Genomic DNA, 24,015 nt, shown 5'->3' on the forward strand with positions numbered 1-24,015 from the left:
GACAACCTGCTATACCGCTTAGATACACACAGGTCTATGGGGCTGGATGGGATCCACCTAGGGGTTCTGAAGGAGCTGGTGGAAGTGCTCAGAGCCACTTCCCGTCATTTCTCAGCAGTCCTGGCTAACCTGGCAGGTCCCAGTTGACTGGAGATTAGCAAATGGGATGCCCATCTAGAAGAAGGGCTGGAAGGAGGATTTGGGGAACTACAGGCCTGTCAGCCTGACCTCATGCACGGGAAGGTTATGGAGCAGATCATCTTGAGTGCCATCACATGTCACATGCAGGACATGAGGCTATCAGGTCCAGTCAGCATGGGTTTGTGAAAGGCGGGTCCTGCTTGACCAACCTGATCTTTTATGACAAAGTGACCCAGTTAGCGTATGAGGGAAAGGCTGTGGGTGTTGTCTACCTAGACTTCAGTAAAGCCTTTGACACCACTTTCCCCAGCATTCTCCCGGAGCATTGTGGCTTGGATGTGTGTACTCTTTGCTGGGTAAAAAACTGACTGGATGGCCCCGACCCAAAGAGTGGTGGTGAAGGGAGTTAACTCCAGTTGGTGGCTGGTCACTAGTGGTGTTCCCAGGGCTCAGTACTGGAGCCAGCTCTGTTTGATATCTTTACTAATGGTCTGGATGAGAGGATCAAGTGCACCCTCAGTAAATTTGCAGGCAGCACCAATTTGGCATCTGGACAGGCTGGACCAGTGGGCCAGCAAGGCCAAGTGCTGGGTCCTGCATTTGAGTCACACCAACCTCATGCAATGCTGCTTGGAGAGGAGTGTCTGGAAAGCTGCCCATCATAAAAAGACCTGGGGGTGTTGGTCAACAGGCATCTGAACATGAGCCAGGTTTGTGTCCAGGCAGCCAAGGTGGCCAACAGCATCCTGGCCTGTATCAGCACTAGTGTGTCCAGCAGGACCAGGGCAGTGATCTTCCCCCTCTACTCAGCACTGCTGAGGCCGCACCTCGAATCCTGTGTTCAGTTCTGGGCCCCTTACTACAGGAGAGACATTGAGGTGCTGGAGCGGGGCCAGAGAAGGGCAACATAGCTGGTGAAGGGTTTGGAGCACAAGTGTGATGAGGAGCATCTGTGAGAACTGTTGGGGCTTGGTCTGGAGAAGAGAAGGCTCAGGGGGGACCTTATCAATCTCTACAACTACCTGAAAGGAGGTTGTAGTGAGGTGGGGTCAGTCTCTTCTCAAAGTAACAAGCGTTAGAACAAGAGAAAGTGGCCTCAAGTTTTGCCAGGGCAGGTTTAAATTGGATATTAGGAACCATTTCTTCACCAAGAGGTTTATTAAGCATTGGAACAGGCTGCCCAGGGAAGTGGTTGAGTCACCATCCATGGAGGTATTTAGAAGGTGTAGATGTATTTAGAAGTTGTATACGTGGTGCTTAGGGACATGGTTTATTGGTGGACTTTGCAGTGCTAGGTTAATGGTTAGACTTGATGATCTTGAAGACCTTTTCCAACCTAATAAATTCTATGATTTTATATGTCCCAGCCAGTGCCCTGCTCCCAGAAGGGCAGTGAGTAATAGGTACAGCTGTGTAGAAGAAAGGAGAGGTAGTTTTCCTCCTGCGTCTGAACCAGGTGCACGCAGCCTCATGGGATCACCTGTCTCTTCCTCTGTCTTGAGGTGTTGCTTTGAATTGTAATTTAGCTCCAGCTACTTTAGAAATCAGAACCCTGTAAACCAGCGAATTCCAACAGTGCTGAGCCACTGAGACAGGCAGTTAAGGATGGACTTAATACCATCTTGATGGTCTGCAGAAGAGAATTCCCCACATTGGCAGTGGTACATGTAAAGAGACATGTTCTTTGCTGTGAACTGGCTGTTCTTTTATTTCTCCCCATCGTTTCCCCCTTGTTCTTGCTGTGTTGGCTAACTGGGAAAGAATATGTGGCTCTGACCAAAAGTTTTCCAACCACAATGGAAAATACTTTTGAGAGTAAGCCAAAAAATGTTGTCTGGAAGCTTTTCCAAAAGTTTGCTTATTTTATTTTAAAGCCCTACCACGAAGTTTTCACCAGGCTTCTTTTGACTTTGAACATTAGAATAGGCTGGTTCTGGTTCTTCTTCCCCTTCCAACTGAAGTGGCTCTGGTTCACTGCTCTCTAAGATTTTCCCAGCATGCTAATTCTTCTCTTCTCAGATTTGCTTTGACAGCAAACCCCGGATTATCAGCAAAGGGACCAAGGACACACCATCTGTCTGCTCCAACCTTTCTGCCAAACACAGTTTCCATGACAACAAGTGAGTGACTGTTTTTGTGTTGATGGGAGCAATCTCTCACAAGTCCAGCCAGTTTAACTCCAGGGCACTGGTTTCTTTCTTTCTTTCTTTCTTTCTTTCTTTCTTTCTTTCTTTCTTTCTTTCTTTCTTTCTTTCTTTCTTTCTTTCTTTCTTTCTTTCTTTCTTTCTTTCTTTCTTTCTTTCTTTCTTTCTTTCTTTCTTTCTTTCTTTCTTTCTTTCTTTCTTTCTTTCTTTCTTTCTTTCTTTCTTTCTTTCTTTCCTTCTTTCCTTCTTTCCTTCCTTCCTTCCTTCCTTCCTGCCTTCCTTCCTTCCTTCCTTCCTTCCTTCCTTCCTTCCTTCCGTCCCATGGGTTCCAATCATAGGGCAGCTCAAAGCATGATAAATAGCACTGCGCTTCACCCTGCACACAGTTTCTTCCTGGTGTTGAGGGATTTCAGGCACTGGCAAAGCCCTTTGAAGTCAGCCTTTGACTTAATTTGCCTTTCAGTTTGGCCTTTACATAAAGGTCAAACCAAAGATCCTCTAGCTCAGGATCCTACCTCTGGCTGGTGATGAATGTTTGGGAAAACAAGTTTAAGAAACACATCAAGTACACAGTAATACAACCCTTGTGGTTCCTGGCAACTTGAGACTTAGGGACTTGCTGAGCCAGAGGTGTTGGTATCTTTGCTGCATACTTTGAAATGTGTCTGATCTGTGAACTTAAGCAGAGAATCACCCATGGGCTGAGGAGATTGAAAGTACCTACCTAGGGTTGATAGGGTGGGAAGGCAGGGGTTTGGTTTTCCCGGTGGGGATCTGTCTCTCCCAGAGGACCTGTGTCTGCTGAGCCAACTGTCTGAAAGTCACATGTAAGGAGGAGAGGGTGAAGATTTTTTCGTCTGGTGCTTCATATTTCTCTGGCCTGGGTGCAGGTGTCTGGTCCACATCGTACGTTCCACCTCCCTGAAGTACTCCAAAATCCGGCAGTTCCAGGAGCATTTCCAGTTTGACGTGTGCCGGCATGAGGTGCGGTACGGCTGCCTGCGCGAGGACAGCTGCCACTTTGCTCATAGTTTCATCGAGCTCAAGGTCTGGCTGCTGCAGCAATATTCAGGTGAGTGTGACTTGGTGCAGGGCTGGTGATGTGTACGCCTGAGTTTCCTCCAGTGTGTACCCCACGCCATTTGAGAGGGGAAGAGGGTGATGTGGGAGTACTGAGAGGTTGGCACTCAACTTGTTCATATACTTTTTATCCTCAGGGACACAGAAAAGAGGACCAAGGTGTTCTGTGAGATGATTTGGAGAGGGACTTTTTACAAGGACATGGAGTGATGGGACAAGGGGAATGGCTTTAAACTAGAGGAGGGTAGATTTAGATTAGATATTAGGGTTAATTCTTCACTATGAGGGTGGTGAGGCCCTGGCACCAGAAGCTGTGGCTGAGGAGTTGCAGCTGCCCCATCCATGGAAGTCTTCAGGGTCAGGTTAGACAGGGCGTGGAGCAACCTGGTCTAGTGGAAGGTGTCCCTGCTGATGGCAGGGGGATTGTAAGTAGGTGATATTTAAGGTCCCTTCCAAACCATTTTGTGATTCTGATTTGGCCCTTGTCCCTTTACATGTGCTGTTGTAATTTGCAGACCAGGAAGCATTTTCCTTGGCAGCACCAGCTGCGTAAGTTGAAATTATTATTAGGTAGAGCTGAATCCCCAGAGGTGTTCTGGTGCTTAAATTCTGTGCAGCTGGATCCCTGAGCGAGCATCTGGTGCAGTGAGAATGGCAGCGTGTGTAGGTTACAAAGGAAGGCTGTGCATCTCCAGTTTCAAATTCACCAACAGTGGAAACTGACAAAATACTTGGTGTTCCCCGAAAAGGCTTTGATGACATGGCTCTGAAGAGGCTATTGCAGAAATTATATTCAGGTCACTCATATGATGACAATCCCACATCTGGCACTTTCAGTCCTCTGTCTTTTTCTCTTTCTGACATGTTGGAGGGTTTCTTTTGCTGCTCTCCTGTTAAATTAGTAGATGCTGGTCCACCCACAGTGCTGCCCTGCCTACATCTTTTTTAACTACAGGATCTTGTTTAGTGCAGGACCCAGCCCAGAGTACTTCGGAGAAGAAACATGTTATGGATGTTTCTCACCACTCTGATGTAGTTGGGGGCAACTTCTTCAGTTTATTGTGAAGCGCCTGTCACCGTTGTTCAGTGCAGTCCTAGTCCTTGGCCGGACTCACTGGGGAATACAGGTGAACAAGTAGCACACTGTGGCAAATGCCATCTTCTGTTCTCCCCATTGGGCTTCACTTGTGGCCACAGGAAATGAAAAAATGACACCACCAGAGTTTCTAAGACCATGTTGCCTGTGAGTCATAAGCCACCATTGCTGCCCTACGTGCTTATGATACTGCCTGTAGTAGTCTGGGCACTCGGACATTCAAGCACCTTGCTCTTTTCCTCAGCCCATGGTTGGTTTATTTTTGTAATGTTTTACTTAATTGTTTTTAGAAAAAGTGGTTTTGCTCCCTCCTCCCTTCCCTCCCCTATTCCTTCCTCTTCAGACTGTAGAAGAAATTGGTTAGATTGATTTTTGCTTCTTGCCTTCTTTGCTTGAAGAAGTGATTTCCAAACAGGAAGCTCAGGAGATGAAACAAGCTGTGAGTTTAGCTGCAGAGGTGGTCAGTCAGCCTTGTACTTATTGCCATCTTTTCCAACAATGGGAGAGCCATCATATTTTTGTTTTGTTTGTTGTGTGGTTTTGTTTGTTTCTGCTGGGCTGTATGTATAAGCCTGCTTTCCTTGTGAGTTTTCCTTCTTGGAGTGGTAGTTTATTACCCCTCTTGATTGTATCCCTCATTGTGGAAACAGAGATGAAAGGTAGTTGTTGCTATTTTCTGGGAATGCTTTAGCTTTGGAACAGAGAGTTTGATTTGGGCACCATTGCTTGGCAAGAATAGGAAAGGGACAGCATTCATAGCAGCTTGCGTTTAAAACCACTGGGCTGTTGCATTTCACAGCCATTTGAGTTTTTACAGAGCTTGTGGCTTTGTTCATGGGGATAAAGGATTGTATTAGTGGAGTAAAGGTTCCCAAGATACGAAAATATGGGCAGGCAGGACTGTTTTCTTGTTCACTGTGGCTTTTCACAGACATATCTTACTATCTTCTTCCATCACTGGAAATCACAGTCTCTTTGTCCTCACAAATGATGTTGCAAAAGATGCTGAAATTTAAGTAATCAACACATGAGTCTTTTGGTTCTCTGTGGGGACAGTTCATGCTTTGGAGAGCTGGTGTATTTGAAAACATCTTTTCATATTTGGGAGGGTTGCTTTTTTCCCCAACCACCACATTTCTAGGGTGTATTGTTGAGTTAATTCAGATTTCTGGGACTGGAGGAAGGCAGTCACTTGCTGAGAACTTGACCTGAAATTCAGTCCTCTGACAAGAACCGTACATGCTTCTCCTGCCGGTTCTGCACCCCAAGGATCACAGTGCAGGTGTGCAGAATGGAGAAGATGGGAGCTGCTTTGGTCCTTTTTACTGTGCTTTTCCCCAGCTTTATGATTTCTGTCCCCAAAGTACAGATAAGTGTTGTGTCCAACTCTGGAATACTTGGACACGAAAGAGGGAGTTGCAGTTTTTCTAACTCTACACAGTTTCTTCTGGAATTAATGGTTAAAAAGGAGAAAATCCACAAACAGCTCTGATCTGGGAGTAGTACTAGCTGTGCAGCAGCTGCCATTTTGGAGGCCTGAGCAGATGTTCTCGAAGAATGGTAAAATTCCCTGAATGCTTTTCATTCTGTCCAAGGGCTGTACAAACAGCAGTATTGTTGCGTGGCAAGGCCTAGACAGCTGAAGTCACAGGTGGGGAAACTGAGGTCAGGAATGCTGTCACTTACCCAAGTTACACACAGCCTAAACTGAGATGAAAACTTGTGTCTGCTGGCCTTTAAGTTCTGGAAAATGCTGGCTCTCAGATAAAAGATCATGTCCATGTGGCATGTCTGGGGAACACCTCAGTAGTAAAAGCTGTAGGCAAAAGCAAAGCAAGCAATTTTGCAGTCTCTCTGTGCTGGGGGTGCTGCATCAAGGCCATCCTCAGCACCCCACTCGTTGCATTCAGCTGGCTGTTGTAAGATACTTGCTTCAGTTCATTTTGGTAGCTTTATAGGTCTTTATAGCACTTAAATAACATGGCTTTTTTATAATAGAGGCTTCACATTGACCAGACATTTCCTACTCTTACATACTTTTGCTGTTTAGCACGCTGAGATTCATAGTGCCCACCTAGCCAGTTGATGCTGGCAGGGGCTGTTCCCTCATCACTTGAGTTGGTCAGGAGCTAATTCCTTAGATAACGTCTGAACAACCCTTTTTCTTGTTGTCTGATATTGCATTTCTGATTTCTGAAACCTTGCAGATCTTTACTTGCTAGTTACATACTCATAGCTATTCCTTGGTTGGTTTTGTGCTGTTGGTCTTTCCTTGCTACCTTGATTGCACTTGGTGTTTGTCTGTGCTGAATTTCAACTTTCCTTTTCACCTATTGACTGATGAAGTAGCAGATTAATTAATCCCAGCACGGATCAGGTGAGACTTCTGGGGTCTTGGAGATGCTAGGTATCTTGGTGGAATATCTAGTGCCCAGATAGCCCATGGAAAGCTAGTGCCCAGAACTCCAATATACAGTAGATCAACAGTAACAAAGCATTGCCTTGGGGACATTGGTTTAGGATCTGTTGATGCGGTGTTGAGGGATGGCCTTGGTCAAGGTCTTGACCCCGTGCCAAGAATCATCATCTTGGAGGCAACATCTGGGTCCTTTGCAACAACCTGAGCAGAACACCAGGTCTGAGTGAGCCCAGGAAACTTAACTCTTACCCCTTTTATTTGCCTTGTGTGGAGAGATGAGCTTCCTTAGCCTGTGCTTAAATACATTCTGTGGTGGGTCCTCTTACAACCCTGACATTACCAGTAGGTACATTGGGAGCTGTCAGTCACACAGGGGTTTGTAAGCTTCAGCATAGGAAGTCCTGAAACCTCTCCCTCCGTCTCTTGGCCAAGGCAGGGTAGCTCAGTTCTGTACCCTTTTGTTCCCAGGAATGACCCATGAAGATATCGTGCAGGAATCAAAGAAGTACTGGCAGCAGATGGAGGCACATGCCAGCAAACCAGCCAACAGCATGGTAAGTGAGGTGCATCTCTGGCTTGCAGCCTGGGTTTGCTCCCAACCGTTCCAGCACTTTCTCTTTTTAAGTCCCAGTGCAGTGCGTGGCAGGTCCCAGGCAGACCAGGCTGGCCATTGAGAAGCAGGACACCTGAGAGCTTTCCTGGTTGCTGTGCTAGTGATGTGCTTTGTGCCTTGTTTTGCAGCACTGTTATCTGGTCTGTTCAGTGGTGGGGCAAAGCCTCCAGAGGATGGAGGGCAGTGTGCAGAGAACAGTGCTTCCTGCGACACTTGCTGCTGAAGTGGAGAGACTTTGGGGACAGTGGCCACACAGAGCGGGGACCAAAGGTGTCCTGCTGCCCTTCAGTGGCCAAGGGACGATACGGCAGTATGAAGGGCTCTAAGAAATGACCCTCAGGACTGCTCTGAATGCAGGAGTGGGTGGAACTCACAGCTCAGGTGCCTTTGAGGCTGGACAGAGATCTTAGTGATGCTTTGCCAGGAGGCAGCTGTGAGCTCTGCCTCTCTTTGTGCCACCAGTCTCTCAGTGTGGGAGAAGATGCCTCTGCCTGTACCCCCAACACTGCCAACAGCTATCTCTGGAGAGGTGTGTGATAAGCAAAGGGCACCTCTTTGTTTGCTTTCTCCCAACCTGTTGGCTATGGGTGGCATTGACTTATCCTTATTTTCTTCCCCAAAAGGGTGTTCTGTAGTGTAGGAATAAAGCCCATCCAGTGAGGATGATTTCCAGCCCAGCCCTGAGATTGAACTAAAGCAGTTCTGCCATTAGAGCAGGGAGTGTGTTGTTTTAATGACTTTCAGAAAATCTTGTCTGATGAGAAGAGAAACTTCATGCCTCCCAGCAAGCTCTCAGGCATAGGAGCAATTCTGACCCCTGCACAATGCTTGGGAGGGTGTTCTGAATCCGTTTTGTTCCCACCTGACAGCTCTTTTTCCCCTTGTGGATACTTGAACTGCCACTTCTTGGCCTGTGCCTTACTGTCAGAGCAAGGGTCTGCATCACCTTTGTCTGGGACCCCTCACCCAGGAGTCCCTCTGCAGAGACCAGCACTGGGTGCAGCGTGTGAGCACCCTGCAGAGGAGGTGTTTCATAGGAAAGGGATCTGAGTCACTCAGCGTGGTGCATAGCAGCTTGTTTTGGCTAGGTTATGGACCAGCAGACGTGTTCAGAAACCTCTAGGGCACTGATGCTGGGGAAAAGCAGGTCTGGTGGACATGGGTTAGCCCAACAGGAAAGATGCAGGTGACTGCACTGGTGCTTGCAGTGGGCTTTGTGTCCACATTTTGGAGTCATCTTTGAGGAGATGCTCAGAAACGTACCTGTGCAGCCTGTTCTGCTGTTGTAGTCTGACGTGGTTGGAGGAGAGGAATGGGAAGGAGCAGGCCACAGTAAGCAAGGGCTCTAGTTCTCAAAGTTGTCTGACTTGCTTAAGGAATATGTTCTAGCCTCTCAGGAAGTTGAGAGGACAAGTTTCTACAGCCTGTATTGTATGAGAAGTGAGCCTGAATGGCCCCTGCAGATGGAGCTGGCTATGATCTCTTCTACCTGGTGTGGGGACAGAGGCAGCTGCCTGCATCTTCATAGTGGAGGAAACTAAGTGTGAATTTGCAGCAGTTTGTGACAGTAGTTGGATATATATCAGCCATCCCTGCCCCATGGAGAGAGAAGTCTAGTGACTGGTTCTGTCCTGCCTGCTGTGGATCTCCCTGCGTTTTCCAGAAAGCTCTTTCTTGCCATTCTCTGTGCATAATCAGGAGGTAAAAAAAAGTGGTTGGACAGCTGTTGTCCTGCAAGCCTTGCAGCTTCATATTCACCTTTGTCTGGAGGTGCTGCTGTTGGAAGAACAAGTTTTTCAGCAGGCACAGTCGGAGCATGGCCTGTGAAGCACTTGGGATCTGGATGCTGAGTAAGGATTTAGTTTTTGGCTTTCAGGGCTTGCAGGGAGCAGTGGCTCAGGAAAAGAAATGCCAGTGCCTGCTTCATCAGCTGTCAGGGGATGAGCCATGAGCTACAGCTTCTGGGCCCTGTGGGCAGTGTTAGGGCTGACAGCCAACGACGAAGTCTGGTTGTGCCTCACAGGTGACTGTCACAGAGCTGGACTGCACTCTCCACCCTTCCAAGTCATCATGTTGTGTGGAGGTGAAGCAGCAGCCTTGTTGCTGCAGTCAGAAAGTGCCTCCCAGCAGCACCGTCAATGGTCTGTAGGTATTGGCAGCCTGGCACTGGCACTGTGCAGGGAGACGGAGTCAAATTGGTCAGATGCATACATCTGCAATAGCAAACCATGGCTTTGGCATCAGCACTACTCAGCCAGAGGGCCGTGCTATGGGATGAGACATTGGCTTGCTGCCACAGACCTCAGGGGAAGGACTAACATATCTGTTGAGAGATATTTACTTTTGCCATTATTTTCTCCCATCCAAGCAGGCTGATGTGACTCGGAGTTTTCTCAGCGTCCTCCAGCTTTCGAAGTTGGCTGCCTGGCAAAGACAACTTCCCAGGAGTGCTGTAAAAGCAGACCCCTCCTTCCCACCATCCCGTGTGATCCATGCTCACCCCGGTGCCCTCTGGTCAGCGGAAGCAAAGTCGCTCCAAGGGATTTTGCTGCAGTTTTGTCACAGCTGCCAGTTGGACTCAGTTTCTAGCTGGGGCTATCCAGTTGTGGAGAAAAGAGGCAGGCAGCACGCAGGGACCCAGCAGCTGTGACGCTGCAGGTCATGAGAGTGAGAGTTAGCAAGAAGTGGAAAATGAAGATACCGCTTGCTAAAGACCTGCCAGGGATCTCACACTTGGCCCCGTATAAAGGCTGCTGTAGGAGTAAAACCAGTGGCTGCAGATTGAAGAGGCAGTCAGCAGAAGAGGCTGTTGTCAGTAGCTGGGTGTCCTCCCATCACCCCCCTAGCAATTGAGGGCGTTTAGCCCTCAGGTTTTTTTCTGATTTTTGAGGGCTATACTGTTTCTACTCCACTAGCTGGCTGCAAAACTTCCAAAAAAGTGGCCTCAGAAGTAAGAGTTTAAGCATGGAGTGAAAAGTCTCTGGTAAGGGGTATTCGCAGCTATGTAGAGATCACTGGGTTAGGTGGCTGAGTAACCTGGGCCCCTCATATAGTCCCCTGAAGCATGTGGCTCCTCCAGAGAGCATTTAATTATTGCTGAGAGGGGTTCCTGAAGTTGGGAGACACGAGCGGCCATGCTGTGGCTGTTGCTTTCTGCAAAGCCTGAAGTGGAGAGCTGTCGTGCCAAAGACTTTTATTTATTTGGTTGCCATGGTGCATAGCTAACAATATATTGTCTGGCTCCATAGCAAGGGGTGGTGCCCCAGCCCGAGGCAGTTTTGCCTGGCTTCATCTGCTAGAGCCTCATGTGATATAATTTCCACGCTGTTGGTTATCAGCAGTGTGCCAGGTATGTGTCTTGCCTTTACAAATACAGTCATGTAGCAGCAATAGCAGCAGCTTTGATTTTTCACTTGGCTCCTGATCCCCTGGGAGCATACATGCCCACTGGATTGACCAGCAGTTTGCATGACTCTGATGAAGAAATGCACAGGATTCTTCTGGTTCGGAATTTGCAGGAAAAGCAGGATCACCAGAATTACCTGAGAAACATTCTCTTGATCTCTGATCTTTTGTGCCTTCTGGAGCCACACAGTTTCTGGTTTTGCTGAGTCAGTAGAATTGAGCCAAGTTTCCTGGCTGTGCTGAGAGATCTGTTGCCTGGAGGATTATATGGCAGATAGCATGGGGCTGATAAAAGGGAATATGCCAGCCATGCCATTTTATTACCTTAGGCGTCTAAGTTTGGTGGGTCAGAGGCAAGCTGTAGCATAATTTCCTTTGGAGACCAAGTGGAGATTAAAACTAGTGTTCAGAGGCCATGCATCTGAGACACAGGTACCCTACTGCCTTCATGATGTCCCAAGTCCCAACCCTGCTCATCCCACATCCAGCCAGTTTGATGTGTTCTGGGTGGTCACCAGCACTGGTGAAAGCTGGCAGATGCCTGAGTCATGTGCCAGATGCCACCAGAAAGACCATCTTGCAGGCGAGTAGGACAGAATTGCTACTGCTTTTCAGGAGAGATGATGGGTCTCTGGAAGGGACCTTTAGCTGGAACATCCAGAGCAGCGGATGGCCTCTTGTAGTAAGCACAGCTCTCTGGTCAGCTTTTCACAGCAGTTGAGTACCTTTCGCATGTCAGATCTGGAGCGATGCAGAGTGGTAGTCAATAGCTTATGTGGTGTTTCCTGGGAGATGCTTTTATTCTGCACCGCCTGTGCTTGCTGTTTTCCCTTGGCCAAAGGGACGCACATAGGGTCCATGCTGCTGCTGATCAACTGCTGACAGAAGCAAGCTCCTTGTTAGATGCTCAGGGTTAGAAGTCAAGGCATGGCAGCTGGGATGGGCAGTGTTAGGAGTCAGAGACCTGTTTCATCCATACATGACTTCCGTGCTTTATGGTCAGCCTGATGACTGGGGTGTTCTCTTGTACGCTCACATACTCCCATGTCCAAGGCCATTGGTGTCCAGTCCAGTTTGCTCTTTGGTTTGGAAATGAACTGGAGACACCGGTCTCATGTCTTCCAGTGGTGATACAGAATGCAAATGGCTTTCCAGAGATTTGCTCAGAGAACACGAGGCAACAGTGATACGGGATGGACGGACTGGCTCCTTTTTAATCCTCAGCCTGTTAGTTACAATCCCAAAACAGCCTTTTCATGGGGACAGGTAGAAGACCAATCAAGTGGCTGAGAGGATTTGAAATATGTGCACTGACAGTTGTAACTTTTGTCCAGTGACCGCAATTAACTGCTTGTGAAACCTGGTGCAAAGCAACTGTGAGAGATGGAAACCTGTCCAGAAATGGATTGGAAGGCGACCCAGCTCTGACTTCGTGGTGTCAAATGCTAGCTGTGACATGGGCCTCTTAGTCCAACAGCAGAAGTGGTGGGTCCTGTCCTGTGGCATGGCCCGGCTGCCTCCCAAGGGGGCTCTCTTGGCTGTGTGACTGAGCTCTCTCCACAGTAGCAAGGGGATGTGGATTGCCCTCCCTGTGGGGAGGTGGGGATTAAGCTCTGGCGCAGGTCTTGCAGAGCTTGTCTGTACATGGAGACATGCTGCAGGGGTTTCACAGCCAGGCCTGGTCAGTGCTTGAATCTGCCAGGCTGGCTGTGTTTTGGCCAGATGTCAAAGCTCAAGAAATCATGCTGAAGCAAGCGGAGGTTTTGTTCCTGTCCAGTATCTCAATGGGCCAGCAGCTAACACTGGCAGATGAGAGCTGGGCTGTCTCTGATTTAAGCTGACTTGTTGCTGGCACGCAGGCAAGCGGGGAGCTGCCAACATCTCCGTGGCAGCTTGAGGGGTGCATTTTGGATCTGTTTGCCTGAGGTTGTGGTTCTCTTCCTTAGGCTTCTCCCCGGGCTCCTGCGTCAAGCACCTTCGACCTCCAGATGAAATTTGTGTGTGGCCAGTGCTGGAGGAATGGACAGCTGGTGGAGCCAGATAAAGACCTCAAGTACTGTAGTGCCAAAGCCCGCCACTGGTGAGCAATGCTGCCTTCTCTTCCCCCACCCCTCCCCAGGGGCAGAAATTTCTTCTCTTATCTTCTCCAGGGCTTCATTTGGCCTCTCTGGAAGAAGCTGCCAGGAAACCTTGCAGCCTCTCTCTGCTCGGGGTGTTTGTCACTACAGCAAGAATTGCAGATAGTTGTTCTCCACTTCCCAGCACTTTTTACTGTTTGTGTTTGGTGTCAGCATTGTGCAGACTTACTCCTGGTGCATGCAGTCCAGCTCCCACAATTCCCTTTCCTCCCAGTTGCTATCATTTCTTCTTAGAAAGGTCACTAATATAGTTCTCCTCTGCACATGTTTATACTCCTAGCTGTTTGCAGATGTCTGTCAGGTCACTATTAGCAGTGATTCAAGGTGTTTTGCTTCCTTTTAAATTCATTTCCTTGGCTCTTTCATTGCTTTGACTGCTCTTCTCTGAGGCATTTCTTGTCTGTTTGCAGCTCCTGGCTCCTTGGGGCCCATGAGGGTGATCAGTGTGACAGTATAATAGAATGATAGAATAGTTTGGGTTGGAAGGGACCTTTAAAGGTCATCTTTTCCAAACCCCCCTGCAGTGAGCAGGGACATCTTCAACTAGATCAGGTTGCTCAGAGCCCCATGCAGCCTGGCCTTGAATGTTTCCAGGGATGGAGCAACTACCTCTTCCGTGGGTTGTTCCCGTGTTTCAACACCCTTATTGTAAAAGGTTTCTTCCTTATCTAGTCTGAATCTCCTTTTAGTTTAAAACCATTACCCCCTGTCTTATCACTACATGTCCCACTACAAAGTTTGTCCCCGTCTTTCTTATAAGCCCCCTAGAAGAGGAATACCAGCTTGGAAATCACCATTGGCTCATGGAAACTGTGGCACATCTCACCCAGGCAGCCTGTCAGGACAGGATAGAAGGGTTTACAGAACTTCACTTCCCATAACACAAGCTGCAAAGGCACAGTCCAGCATCTTACTGTGAATGTAAGCTCTCTGTTGGACAAGAGACAGAAGCAGCGTTGCTGGAAGAGGTGAGCAGGTGAGGGTTGCTTCCTGGAATGGGAAGGACACCACCTCTTTGTGCAGCTGCTGAATAGAGCTTAGGCTTTTGCCCAGGGTATCTCCTGGTGATCACTTGCTGGGGCTGCAGGAGAATTAATACTTCCTGGCACCTGTTCATAGAACAGTGTTTGTAATGACTTGCATTTCTACTACACCTTTCAAGCAGAAAATATTTCCAAGTGTTTTTCATGGATCTGATTGCACACGAATCAGCTGTGTGGAACGGTGGAAAGCAGCTGTTTAGTAATCCATGGTGATGCCCTGTGACACTTGGGGGAGACTTTTGTGACTTTATGAGAAGAGAGACCCCAGGAAATACGTGGCAAGTACAAGGAGAGATCCTCCTAAACACCCTTCTTGGGGCTTCTGTCTCACAGATGTGCATGTCTAGGAACAGCTGGATAGTGCAGGGACAAGCTGGACAGGAGGAGCGGTCATGTCTCAATATTTAAGAGTCCCTGGGGAAAACAAAACTTTGTTCTGCTCTTCCTTTGCCTCTCTTGATTTATTCTCTGGTTTTCAGTTGGACGAAGGAACGTCGCGTCCTGCTGGTGATGTCCAAAGCAAAGAAGAAGTGGGTGTCTGTCCGACCACTGCCTTCCATCCGCAACTTCCCACAACAGTATGATGTAAGCCCCATGCCTGGCACAGCCACGTGCCCCCTCCCACCATAGTGCAGTGCTTTGAGGGCTGGTCCCTTGGGATGCAAGCACGTGTTGGCTGAGGTGGAAAGCAAGGACAGACTAAGGGCAGACTAAGACATTTCAAACACATCCAGCAAAAGGGTGGAGCAGAAAGAGGAGCAGCACCTGTTGGAAGGACTCTACACACATATGGGAGTTTCTGACGTTGCTGTTAGTGCAGTCAGCGTCTCAAGAGGTGGCTGGCACAGGGTTTGGGAATGAGATTTGATTCTCCCCTTAGGTCAGGGTTTCTCAATGTGGGTGAGAGGCAAAACAGAGCACTTGAGAGGGGCTTGTCCCTGAGGCTGTGCTGCTGTAGACTGTGAAACTGACTCATAATGTATTTTGAAAGCAGAACTAAAATCTCAGCTAGAAAGCCACATACTGTGAGGAAAACTGTAGATGTCCAACCTCCAACCCCAGCCTCAGATACGGCGATTGATAGTTTCTCTCTCCCTCTCTGTTCCTTTCTCCCTGAAAGTAGAAGGCATGTCTCCCCCTCCGCTATGGGACCTGCTGCTCCCAAGTCCACACACGAGGCCTTGAGCAATCTCCAGTTGTAGGCCAGTTGCTAGAAGCTGGCGTGGGGGAACAGGAGTTACTTATATCTGCTACAGTAGGCAACAGGGCCAGCAGGTATGTCGCAGATTGTGTAGCAAAGCAGTTCAAGTGTGTGCATTGCTTGAGCTCCCACCCAGCCCCAGCCACATTGTCTCTTCTCCCCCAGTTTGTATGGGCCAGCTGGCATCCACACTGGTGTCCTCTTCTGACGACAGGACGGGGGGAGAAGGAACCATATGTAAATACGATGCTCAGAAAGCTGCTCATTTTCTCTTGGCAGTGATGCTGTTGGTAGCTGTGAGGTAGAGTTGTGTGCACAGTAGTGTGGTGTATGCAACCTGTAAGGCCACTCTTCACCTGCTTGGAAATGGGTGGAGAATGGAGTGCCTTTGGGGACCAGCAACTTGACCAGCAGGTAACAAGATTGGGTCCATCCAGGTTGCTCCCTGCTGCCTCACCCAGGGCCAGCACTAAGTGTACCTGCACCCAGTCACCTATGGGAATGGCAACAAGAGAGAGGCCAGGGACTGAACTGAACTGCCCATGTGTTTATAGGAGAAACTTACCCTTCGTGTCATCACTGAGGAAAAGAAGTATGAGTTAATGACATACGGAGGGTCCAGTTTGCGACCTCTCCTGTGTGCAGTTTGATGACCCAGCTGTTTTTCTGAACCCACTTTCCCCTTTAGCAAGGAGTGTTTGTGCAGGTGCTAAATTTTGCTCTCTTGTCTTTCTCCAGTTGTGTATCCATGCACAAAATGGCAGGAAATGCCAGTATGTGGGCAACTGCTCCTTCGCCCACAGCCCTGAGGAGAGAGACATGTGGACCTTCATGAAGGAAAATAAAAGTGAGTGTGGGAAACATGGACCAGAGAGTTTGGGGAGAGGGAAGAGGACATTTGGGCAGTGGATGCAGGGTCTGTTACAACATTCTCTTGACAGCAGAGAGAGAGAGATGGACAGGGCTGGTACTATGAGCTTTGGTGGGATTATGGGCTGCCACCATAATCTGTCTATAGTAATTCAGAGCTGCTCTTTTCTTAAACATACATGTGTATCTTGAGTCCCTCACTTTGGGACTAGTGCACGTTGGTCCCATGTCTTGCACTGCTCCATTACTGCCCTCCCTTTCTGCAGCTCATTGAATCCACCTGGTGCTGTCCCTCCAGTTGCCTGTACTGTCCCAGGCCTGGCTCCCTATGGAGCTCTGACAAAGCACCAGTCCTGACCTGTAGCTGCTCCTGTATTTTTCTTGTCTGTCTTGTATCTGCCTTGGCTTTCTTGCCCATTTCGGCTCCTATCCCTTGCTCCTGGGCTGTGGCACTCCCTGCTCGTGGCATTGTATTCATTGGATTGGATTTGAGATCCTGAATGAGAATGTCGTTGGGTGGTGCCTTTGTGGAGTAGCTTGTCTGGAATTAATTATGGAGTCTCCCAGCTTACCTTCTGTGGGATAGCTGGGGGGTTGCCCATGTCCTGGACAGCCAGCTCCCTGGCAGCAATGCTTGTTTATTCAGACGAACAGCAAGCTGGGAAAAAAGACTCTCTTTGCAAGGCCCAGTTGTCCAGGTGCTCCCCTGTTTCTCTTGGGAGATACTGGAAAGCTTGGAGGGTTTCAGGCATGCCCTGAGTTTTTTCAGTCTTTGTGTTTGGATGGAGAGTCTTTGCCAGCCAGACCCTGTTATTTATTACAATTCAAGTAATTTTATTGCTGAGGCCTTTAAAGCCCATCAGACGAGTCTGGGTGTGTTTGCTCAAGCACGAAGGTGAATCTTCAAATGACATAGTTGTTTCAGTTTGGGGGAATTTGCATTCATTATCCCCAGTTGCCATGAGTTCCTCAATTACCCATTTAGCGAGGACTAAATCACTACCAACGCACTTACAGCATCACGTTGGTGCTGCAGACGTTTACGTTTCCATAGCCTCTCTCAGGAGAAAAGAGGAGAAAAAGGAGGTGGGCACTCAAAGCTTCCACCCAGAATTTTCCTTCCCACTAGTATGTTGAGTGGCTTGTAAAACAAAAGCACCAAGAGACATATACTGCAGTCCTCTGGGCAGGTTTTGAGCTTGAGGCAAGCTATCATTAGGTCTTCCTCCCCTCCCCGGTGTTCCCTGTGGCCAGTTTGCTTAAGGGCTTTCCTTCCTCTCGAGTGCCGAGGATGAAGCTTAGGCTGAGGGAAGGGACTGGTCTGAACCCAGCCCCTGCCGTAGCTCCCTGGCTGGAGTGAGTTGTCTGCCAAGTCAAGCAGAATCAGGCCTGATGGAGAATCAGCTGGTGGGGGAGGTCTATGGAGATCTTGGGGCACTTTCCCTCCTTCCTGAACACTTTGTGTAGCTGCTGTCACGGTTGCCACTCGGCTCACAGAAGACACCTACCCCATGCCAGGTGGTGTAGTTGTGGTGTGAATTGGATTCCTCTTCCCAGAGATCTCTCGACGTGGGGCCTCCTAAGCCTTCAGTGCGGCAGCTGGTGCTGCTGCAGAGGACAGGGGAGGAAAGGGCTCCCTCAGCGTTTGTCTTGTAGCTTGTGCACGGTGCGGGAGGTTGTCTGAGTGACTTCACAGGTCGCCTTTGTGCAGTACTAGATATGCAGCAGACCTATGACATGTGGCTGAAGAAACACAATCCTGGGAAGCCTGGAGAGGGGACACCACTCACCTCGCGAGAAGGGGAGAAACAGATCCAGATGCCCACTGATTATGCTGACATTATGGTAATCAGCTCATGTCTTGTCTTTTATCCCTCCTCCTCGGTGCTGACAGCCTGCCCCTCTCCTGTACTCCAGGTGTGAGCCAGCAGGGACTCCATTGCTTTTGTGGGAAAGAGCCTGTGCTAATGTAGGTTAGATGGGCAGCTTGGAGCAGCACAGCAAGGGCAGCACAGGTGAGGCGGAAAGAAATTGACCTGGCATCAGAAAGGCTCTGCAATAGCTTTTCTGTTAATCCTCCAGTCAGTAGGAGTCTACCTTAGGTTCCCTTTTGCATGGGCTCAGTCTCTCCCCGAGGTTCCTACTGGCTCCTGGGAAAGCTGGCAAAGCCATTGCTGGCCTGTCGAAAAAGGGGGAGAAGCTTGGAGAAGGGCTGGGTTGGGAGCATAGAGGCCTGGGAAGACTGGAGGCAGATATGTCTCCTTAGGCCAGGGGTGGTGGATGGTGTATGAAGAGTCCTGCATTGTCTGTGCTTCTGGAGGCCATGAGCAGGGGCCAGGGGACCATGTCAGTGAACTGTTCTCTGAGCCTGTTTGAGGTGTGGCGTAGGTGTTGACACAGCATCTCCTCTGCTCCCCCTTAGCAGCAGCGTCATGCCCTAATGATGACATGGCAGGGAGGTGTGGGAGGTTGTAGACTGAGTGGAGCTTCCAGGATGCTCTGGAAACAGAGGGGGAGAGGCAGCGCCAGCACGGGGAAGGCCGGTGGGTATGACTGTTCATACACTGACTGGCCCTTTGCCCTGTCTGCACTGGTTAGATGGGCTACCACTGCTGGCTCTGCGGGAAGAACAGCAACAGCAAGAAGCAATGGCAGCAGCACATCCAGTCGGAGAAGCACAAGGAGAAGGTCTTCACCTCAGACAGTGACTCCAGCTGCTGGAACTACCGCTTCCCCATGGGTGAATTCCGGCTCTGCGAAAGGTACTGTTGTCTCATCTCCCTTCTCTGCTGCTGCTGCAGATACGGGGCAACAGGCCCAGGGCCTCCATCATCCTTCCTCCTCCTTCACTCCCTCCTCCTCTTCTCACAGAGTCCCCAGGGACTTCTGCTTGGAGGAAGAGGGAGACAAGCTGGCAGTTTTGGGTGATGGTGAGGCTGCAGCTGGATCACAGGGATGCTCAGCCACATTACTGAGTGATAAAAATACATTCCTAAGCACATGTCTTTAGAAGAGGAGAGGGAACTTCATGTCTGCACCGGCGCCCTCCATGGCCAGGATGCTCTTGGCTCTCAGACTGCTTGGCCTGATGCTCGGGGGAATCCCAGGTGCTTTATTAAGTGGTTTAAATGTTTCGCACCCTCTGAATCAGTGCCTTGAGGTGTCTTCAGAAGGCTTGTGATGGTTAGAAGTGCTGTTTTGGTTCAAGAGAAGGCTCTGTCTCTCATGGCTACCACCTGGCATTGTGTGGTGGTTTCTCCTCATCCCTGCTGGTCCAGTTCCAGCTCACACTGTTTGATTTTGTTGACCAAATCTCCTCATAGCCGTTGCTCTGTTTGCTGTTCTGCTTCTCTGCACAGCCCCCATGTTGCCTTCCCTAGCTGCACATGGGTTTCTAGGAGAATCACTTCACCCTTAGAAAGGAGAGTTGGCAGCATGTTTCACTGGGCTCCAAGCAAGTATCCCAGGTGGGGACCAAAAAACCCTGTCGTGGGGGTGCCCTCTTGATCGCGCTCCTTGTACCGGCAGGTTCCAGAAGAGCAAGACCTGCCCTGAAGGAGAGGAATGTCGCTTTGCCCATGGCCAGGACGAGCTGACGGAGTGGCTGGACCGGAGGGAAGTGCTCAAGCAGAAACTGGCCAAAGCCCGCAAGGACATGCTGCTCTGCCCCAGGGATGACGACTTCGGGAAATACAACTTCCTATTGCGGGATGGTGTATAGTGAGGGACCGGGGGGGAGCCTGTCGGCTGGAGAAACACAGGGCGGGTTTTCCAAGGGTGGCAGTAGCAGGGAGACCTGTGTCTCACAAAGAGAACTTTTTCTTTTCTTTTGTTTTAAGATTATGAGATGATGATTTGTTAGTGGTGAATGAAATCGTGAATTTGATTCTCCTTGGCCAGCGAACACCATGCTCACTGAGTTTGTGATCCATTTCCTCTCTCTTCTTTCCCCCCAAGTTCTCCTTCTTCTTCATCTTCTTGTTTTCGCTGTCCTTCATTCAAAGGAATGAATCCAGTCTGTACTGGGCTGCAAATTGGAGATTTTATCCTTGTATCATTCTTCTGCCCCTCAGTTCGGAATGTGGCTGCGGAGGTCTGGAGGACAAAGCTGAGGGGAAGGGTCAGACATCTGGTGAAAAGGTGACCGTGAAGTTCACGTGCTCCTTTTCTCAACACTGCAGAGCAAGCCCCACTTAACACTGCTGCAGCTGGCCTGCCCTCCTGGGAGTTCTGAACCAGAAGAATTAGGAATTGAGATGCAAAGAAGGAAAACCACTAGATCTGGCTTAAAACATCTAGGTTTAAGCTTCTGCTGTCTGTATTGCCCTGAGGCATCGACTGGTGCTGAAGTAACAGCTGTGTGGTATAAAGAGCATAGCTAAGAGCAGCAAAGTAATAAAACCACTTGCAGCAGCAGGAACTGGATTGTAGGTGACTTAAAACTGATTCAGCTGGCTGTACCCAGAAAACAATTGGTGACTCCTGCAAATTGGTGGCTCCTCATTAGATGTCTTTCTCAGTGCACAACAGGTTTTGGTTTGGTTTTTTGGCTGGTGTGACTGTTGGCAGTAAGACTGAAGCCATCTAGAAGGTGTAGTGGAGACTGTGGCACACCCTGTGTCTCTGAAGTCTGTGCAGCAGTATCAGTTAGGAGGAAGGCTGTAACCAAGAGGAGTCTGTGTTTCTGTGTTGTCTCGTGTCCTGAAGAGAGGCAGGGAGGTAATGGGGTTCCCTCCTTGCTCTTGGTTACTTAGACCTGCATTTTAACCTGCACTGCCAGAAGAACTGGGGACCTGTTTAAAAGGACAGCATTGAGCACCACAGGCAGAGCTTTGCTGATGGGAATCCAGCTGGAAGGATGCTTACCAGCACCAGGGGTCTATCCCCTTCCTCCTCGGAGCTGGGGCAGGGAGCTTGCGGACACAAAGTGCAGCCAGGATGTGACCTAGGGCAGGGACTGCAGTGGAGGGCAAGTGGCACAATGGGACCCAGCCATGCACCCGCTCTTATCCCACCTGATGGGTGCCATGCTGGGGGAAGCAGTGATGCTGAGCTCTGGGCCGGGAGTTCTGGCTTTTATAGTGGCAGCAGTGAGAGGCAGCACTGCTCTGCATGCCAGCCTTGTCCTTTCTGGTGGTCTCATCCTATAAGCAGTAAAAAGCGTGTCCTGTCCTGAGCTTCCCTCTCCTTCTCTCTCCCGCAGTCCAGCTGCGCTCTGCAGTTTTGCATGCGTGGATGGCACCATCCACTCAAACACAAACACATCTCCCTCCCAGCCTTTGTAGGGGATGTCTTTTTCATACAGAGCTTCCCAGGACAGCAAGCTCAGAGCCCTTAGGGCTGGCAGTGCTGTATCCGTGGTAGATACAATCTGGCCATGAACTGCTTGGTGCTTTGGCATTGCTGGGTCCCCCTTTTCCCTCCCTGATCCCTGGGCTTCTCAGCTTCAGGGACATGTGGAAATGCAGGATGTACTGTGGAGGCAGGTGCACCTTTTTAAACCAGCCTCCAGGTAGGTGCATCAGCTCCACTGGGATAGTTATGGCCCAGGAGCAGAGTGTGCTGTATGCTGGTCTTGGGTCTTTTCGGAGATATTCTGTGCTCTAAGTAAGCTGAATGTGCCTCTGGGCTTAGAGTTGTTTAGATGAGAAAAGACCTTGAAGGTCATCAAGTCCAGCTGTTACCCCAGCACTGCCAATTCCACCACTAAACCATGTCCCTAAGCACCACATCTACACGTCTTTTAAATGCCTCCAGGGATGGCAACTCAACCACTGCCCTGCAGAGCTTGTTTCCTGTCCTTTAAAATGTGGATGGTGGTCACTGGTTTGGTGTGAGCTTCCTTTCCCAGCTGTTCAGCACCTTGAGATCTGGTTTGGAAGGGGCCAGGACCATAACATCTGGTGATATGCAGGTGGCTTATTGAGAGAGGAGGGGAGGGAAGTGGCTATTTCCATCTGCCCACGTGTGGGGAGAAGGACAAGATGGGGAAGGATCTGTAGTGCTGTGTGGAGAGAGAGTAACCAGCGCAGTACCAGATGTGGCAGTTTGAGTGGTCAGGGGCTGTCTTTTCTCCTCTGCCCTTTGCTGTAGCTATCTGGATCATACCTTCTTCTGGTGCTCCTTGTGCTCAAGTGGTCAACTTCATAGACAGAGAGACAGGGGAGGAGGTCGGCATCAGCTCCTGGGTTGTCTTGTTCTGCTCTTCTTGGGCAGAGATGCCAAGGAAGCCGATCTGGATCGTGGAACATTGGAATGTGTTTTTATTTTAAACCAAACCTTCATCTCTTACTGTGACTCTAGTGTTCGCTGCGCCGTGATTTCTCATACAGTAACTTTGTAGGGTTCGGAGTGGGTCACTGTCCCCTCTCCCCGTCGCTCCAGAGGTTCAGATTGGGGCTGAGGCAGGGAGAGGTGGGTGAGGTGAGGTGAGGTGAGGGAGGCCCACAGTCATGGGGGTTGCGTCCAGTATCTCTTTATGTTTTCCCTGGTATGATAACCTGGTCTGTGGTGTTGCAGTACTTTGTCACCAGACTTGTTTTAGTGTGTATATATGTGACCCCTCTCATGAAGCATATATACACAGGTATTAAATATATCGCTTTATATAATATTATATGTGTGTGGTATCGAAGGAATCTTTTAAATGAGGGTAAAGGAAAAGGACTCGGGCCACGAAACGCAGCATCTCCGGTTTAAATATGAAGACTTTTATTTCGGTTAGGGAAAGGGAAATAACAAAGAGGGGAGGGGTTTATATGGATAGGTATAAACTTTGAGATGGGACAGGTTTCCCTGCTCACATTTTTGAACCCCCCTAGGATGTCCTCGCAGTCCCATCTCGGCGGCAGAGGATTATACTGCTAACTAGCGAGTATAAAGTTTTAATGGTAAAGGCTTTGCTTGTATTATTTAAAGGGCAGGAAGCTTCACACTTGACTTCCCAAGCTTGCTTTACCAAGCCCAGAGGGTTTCTTCAGCATGTTACGTACTCTGAGCAGAGCTGCAGACAAACCACACGTTGTAGGGCTGCTGATCCTGTGACAACTCTCTTCATTCACGTGAGAGAAGATGATTTTGCCAGCGCAGAACCAAAGTCCAGGGTTATTAACAAAAGAAGCGATGGTTTAATTTTATAACATTAGAAGAAAATCTCATACCCTGTAAAATAACCCCAGACATACACACTCGCACAGAGCAGAGACTTGTTAAATGCTGAAGGACTTAGTGAAAATCTTTTCCCAAATCCTTTGGTAGGGGCAGGGATTTCAGTGACACTGGTGTTGGAGTGGACCTGACCTTTACGGGGGGAAGTAAAAAACCAAAAAATACCCTACTTAGCTTGTATGAAACTGTATGTCAAAAATGGAAGGGTTTTAGCAAGTGAAAGGAAAAGATAGCAAGGGGATGCTGCAGTTCTGAGCTGGGTAGTAATGATTTCGAGTCCTTTAATATGTCTTTGTATTAATATAATTTAAGAATACCACGCTTTACTATTAAAAAAGAACTTAGTATCTTTCATAAGGTCTAGTATCAAGATAATAATGTAGATGTTTTAACAACATTTTTGGTTTTGTTCTTAAATAAATAAATAAAAACCAACAACCAAACTTGCTTCTTTTATCCTTTGTAATAGAAAATAAAAGTGTGCACTTTAAACCCTCTCCTGATCCAGCGTGTGTTTGCATTTTTCAGATGCCCTGCAGAGGCTTTTTGTCTTGGTTTCAGGTTTCCCTGCTGTAAGGAGGGAAGCAAAGGGAGCACTTCAAGCACTGGATTGCTTTTGCTTTCTCCCATCTTTTAAGTATAAGCTGCTGCTGTCCTTGCTGAGTGGAAAACTGCCTCTGTATTAACAGATTCCGCAG

General features: G+C 48.9%; 1 protein-coding gene across 1 annotated transcript in view; it reads left to right on the plus strand.

Moving 5' to 3' along the window:
- Positions 1–19,871, plus strand: part of ZC3H7B (zinc finger CCCH-type containing 7B) — a 40,638-nt gene extending 20,767 nt beyond the window's left edge. Inside the window, 9 exon segments of the mRNA XM_010010056.1 lie at positions 2,161–2,261; positions 3,176–3,357; positions 7,349–7,434; positions 12,845–12,978; positions 14,559–14,664; positions 16,019–16,127; positions 17,862–17,995; positions 18,749–18,912; positions 19,679–19,871. Of these exon segments, the coding sequence (XP_010008358.1) occupies positions 2,161–2,261; positions 3,176–3,357; positions 7,349–7,434; positions 12,845–12,978; positions 14,559–14,664; positions 16,019–16,127; positions 17,862–17,995; positions 18,749–18,912; positions 19,679–19,871 (1,209 nt within the window).
- The last annotated feature ends 4,144 nt before the right edge of the window (positions 19,872–24,015 follow it).

Source organism: Nestor notabilis, unplaced genomic scaffold (genome assembly GCF_000696875.1).
Source record: "Nestor notabilis isolate BGI_N333 unplaced genomic scaffold, ASM69687v1 scaffold1330, whole genome shotgun sequence".
In the NCBI taxonomy this organism is placed as follows: Eukaryota; Metazoa; Chordata; class Aves; order Psittaciformes; family Psittacidae; genus Nestor; species Nestor notabilis.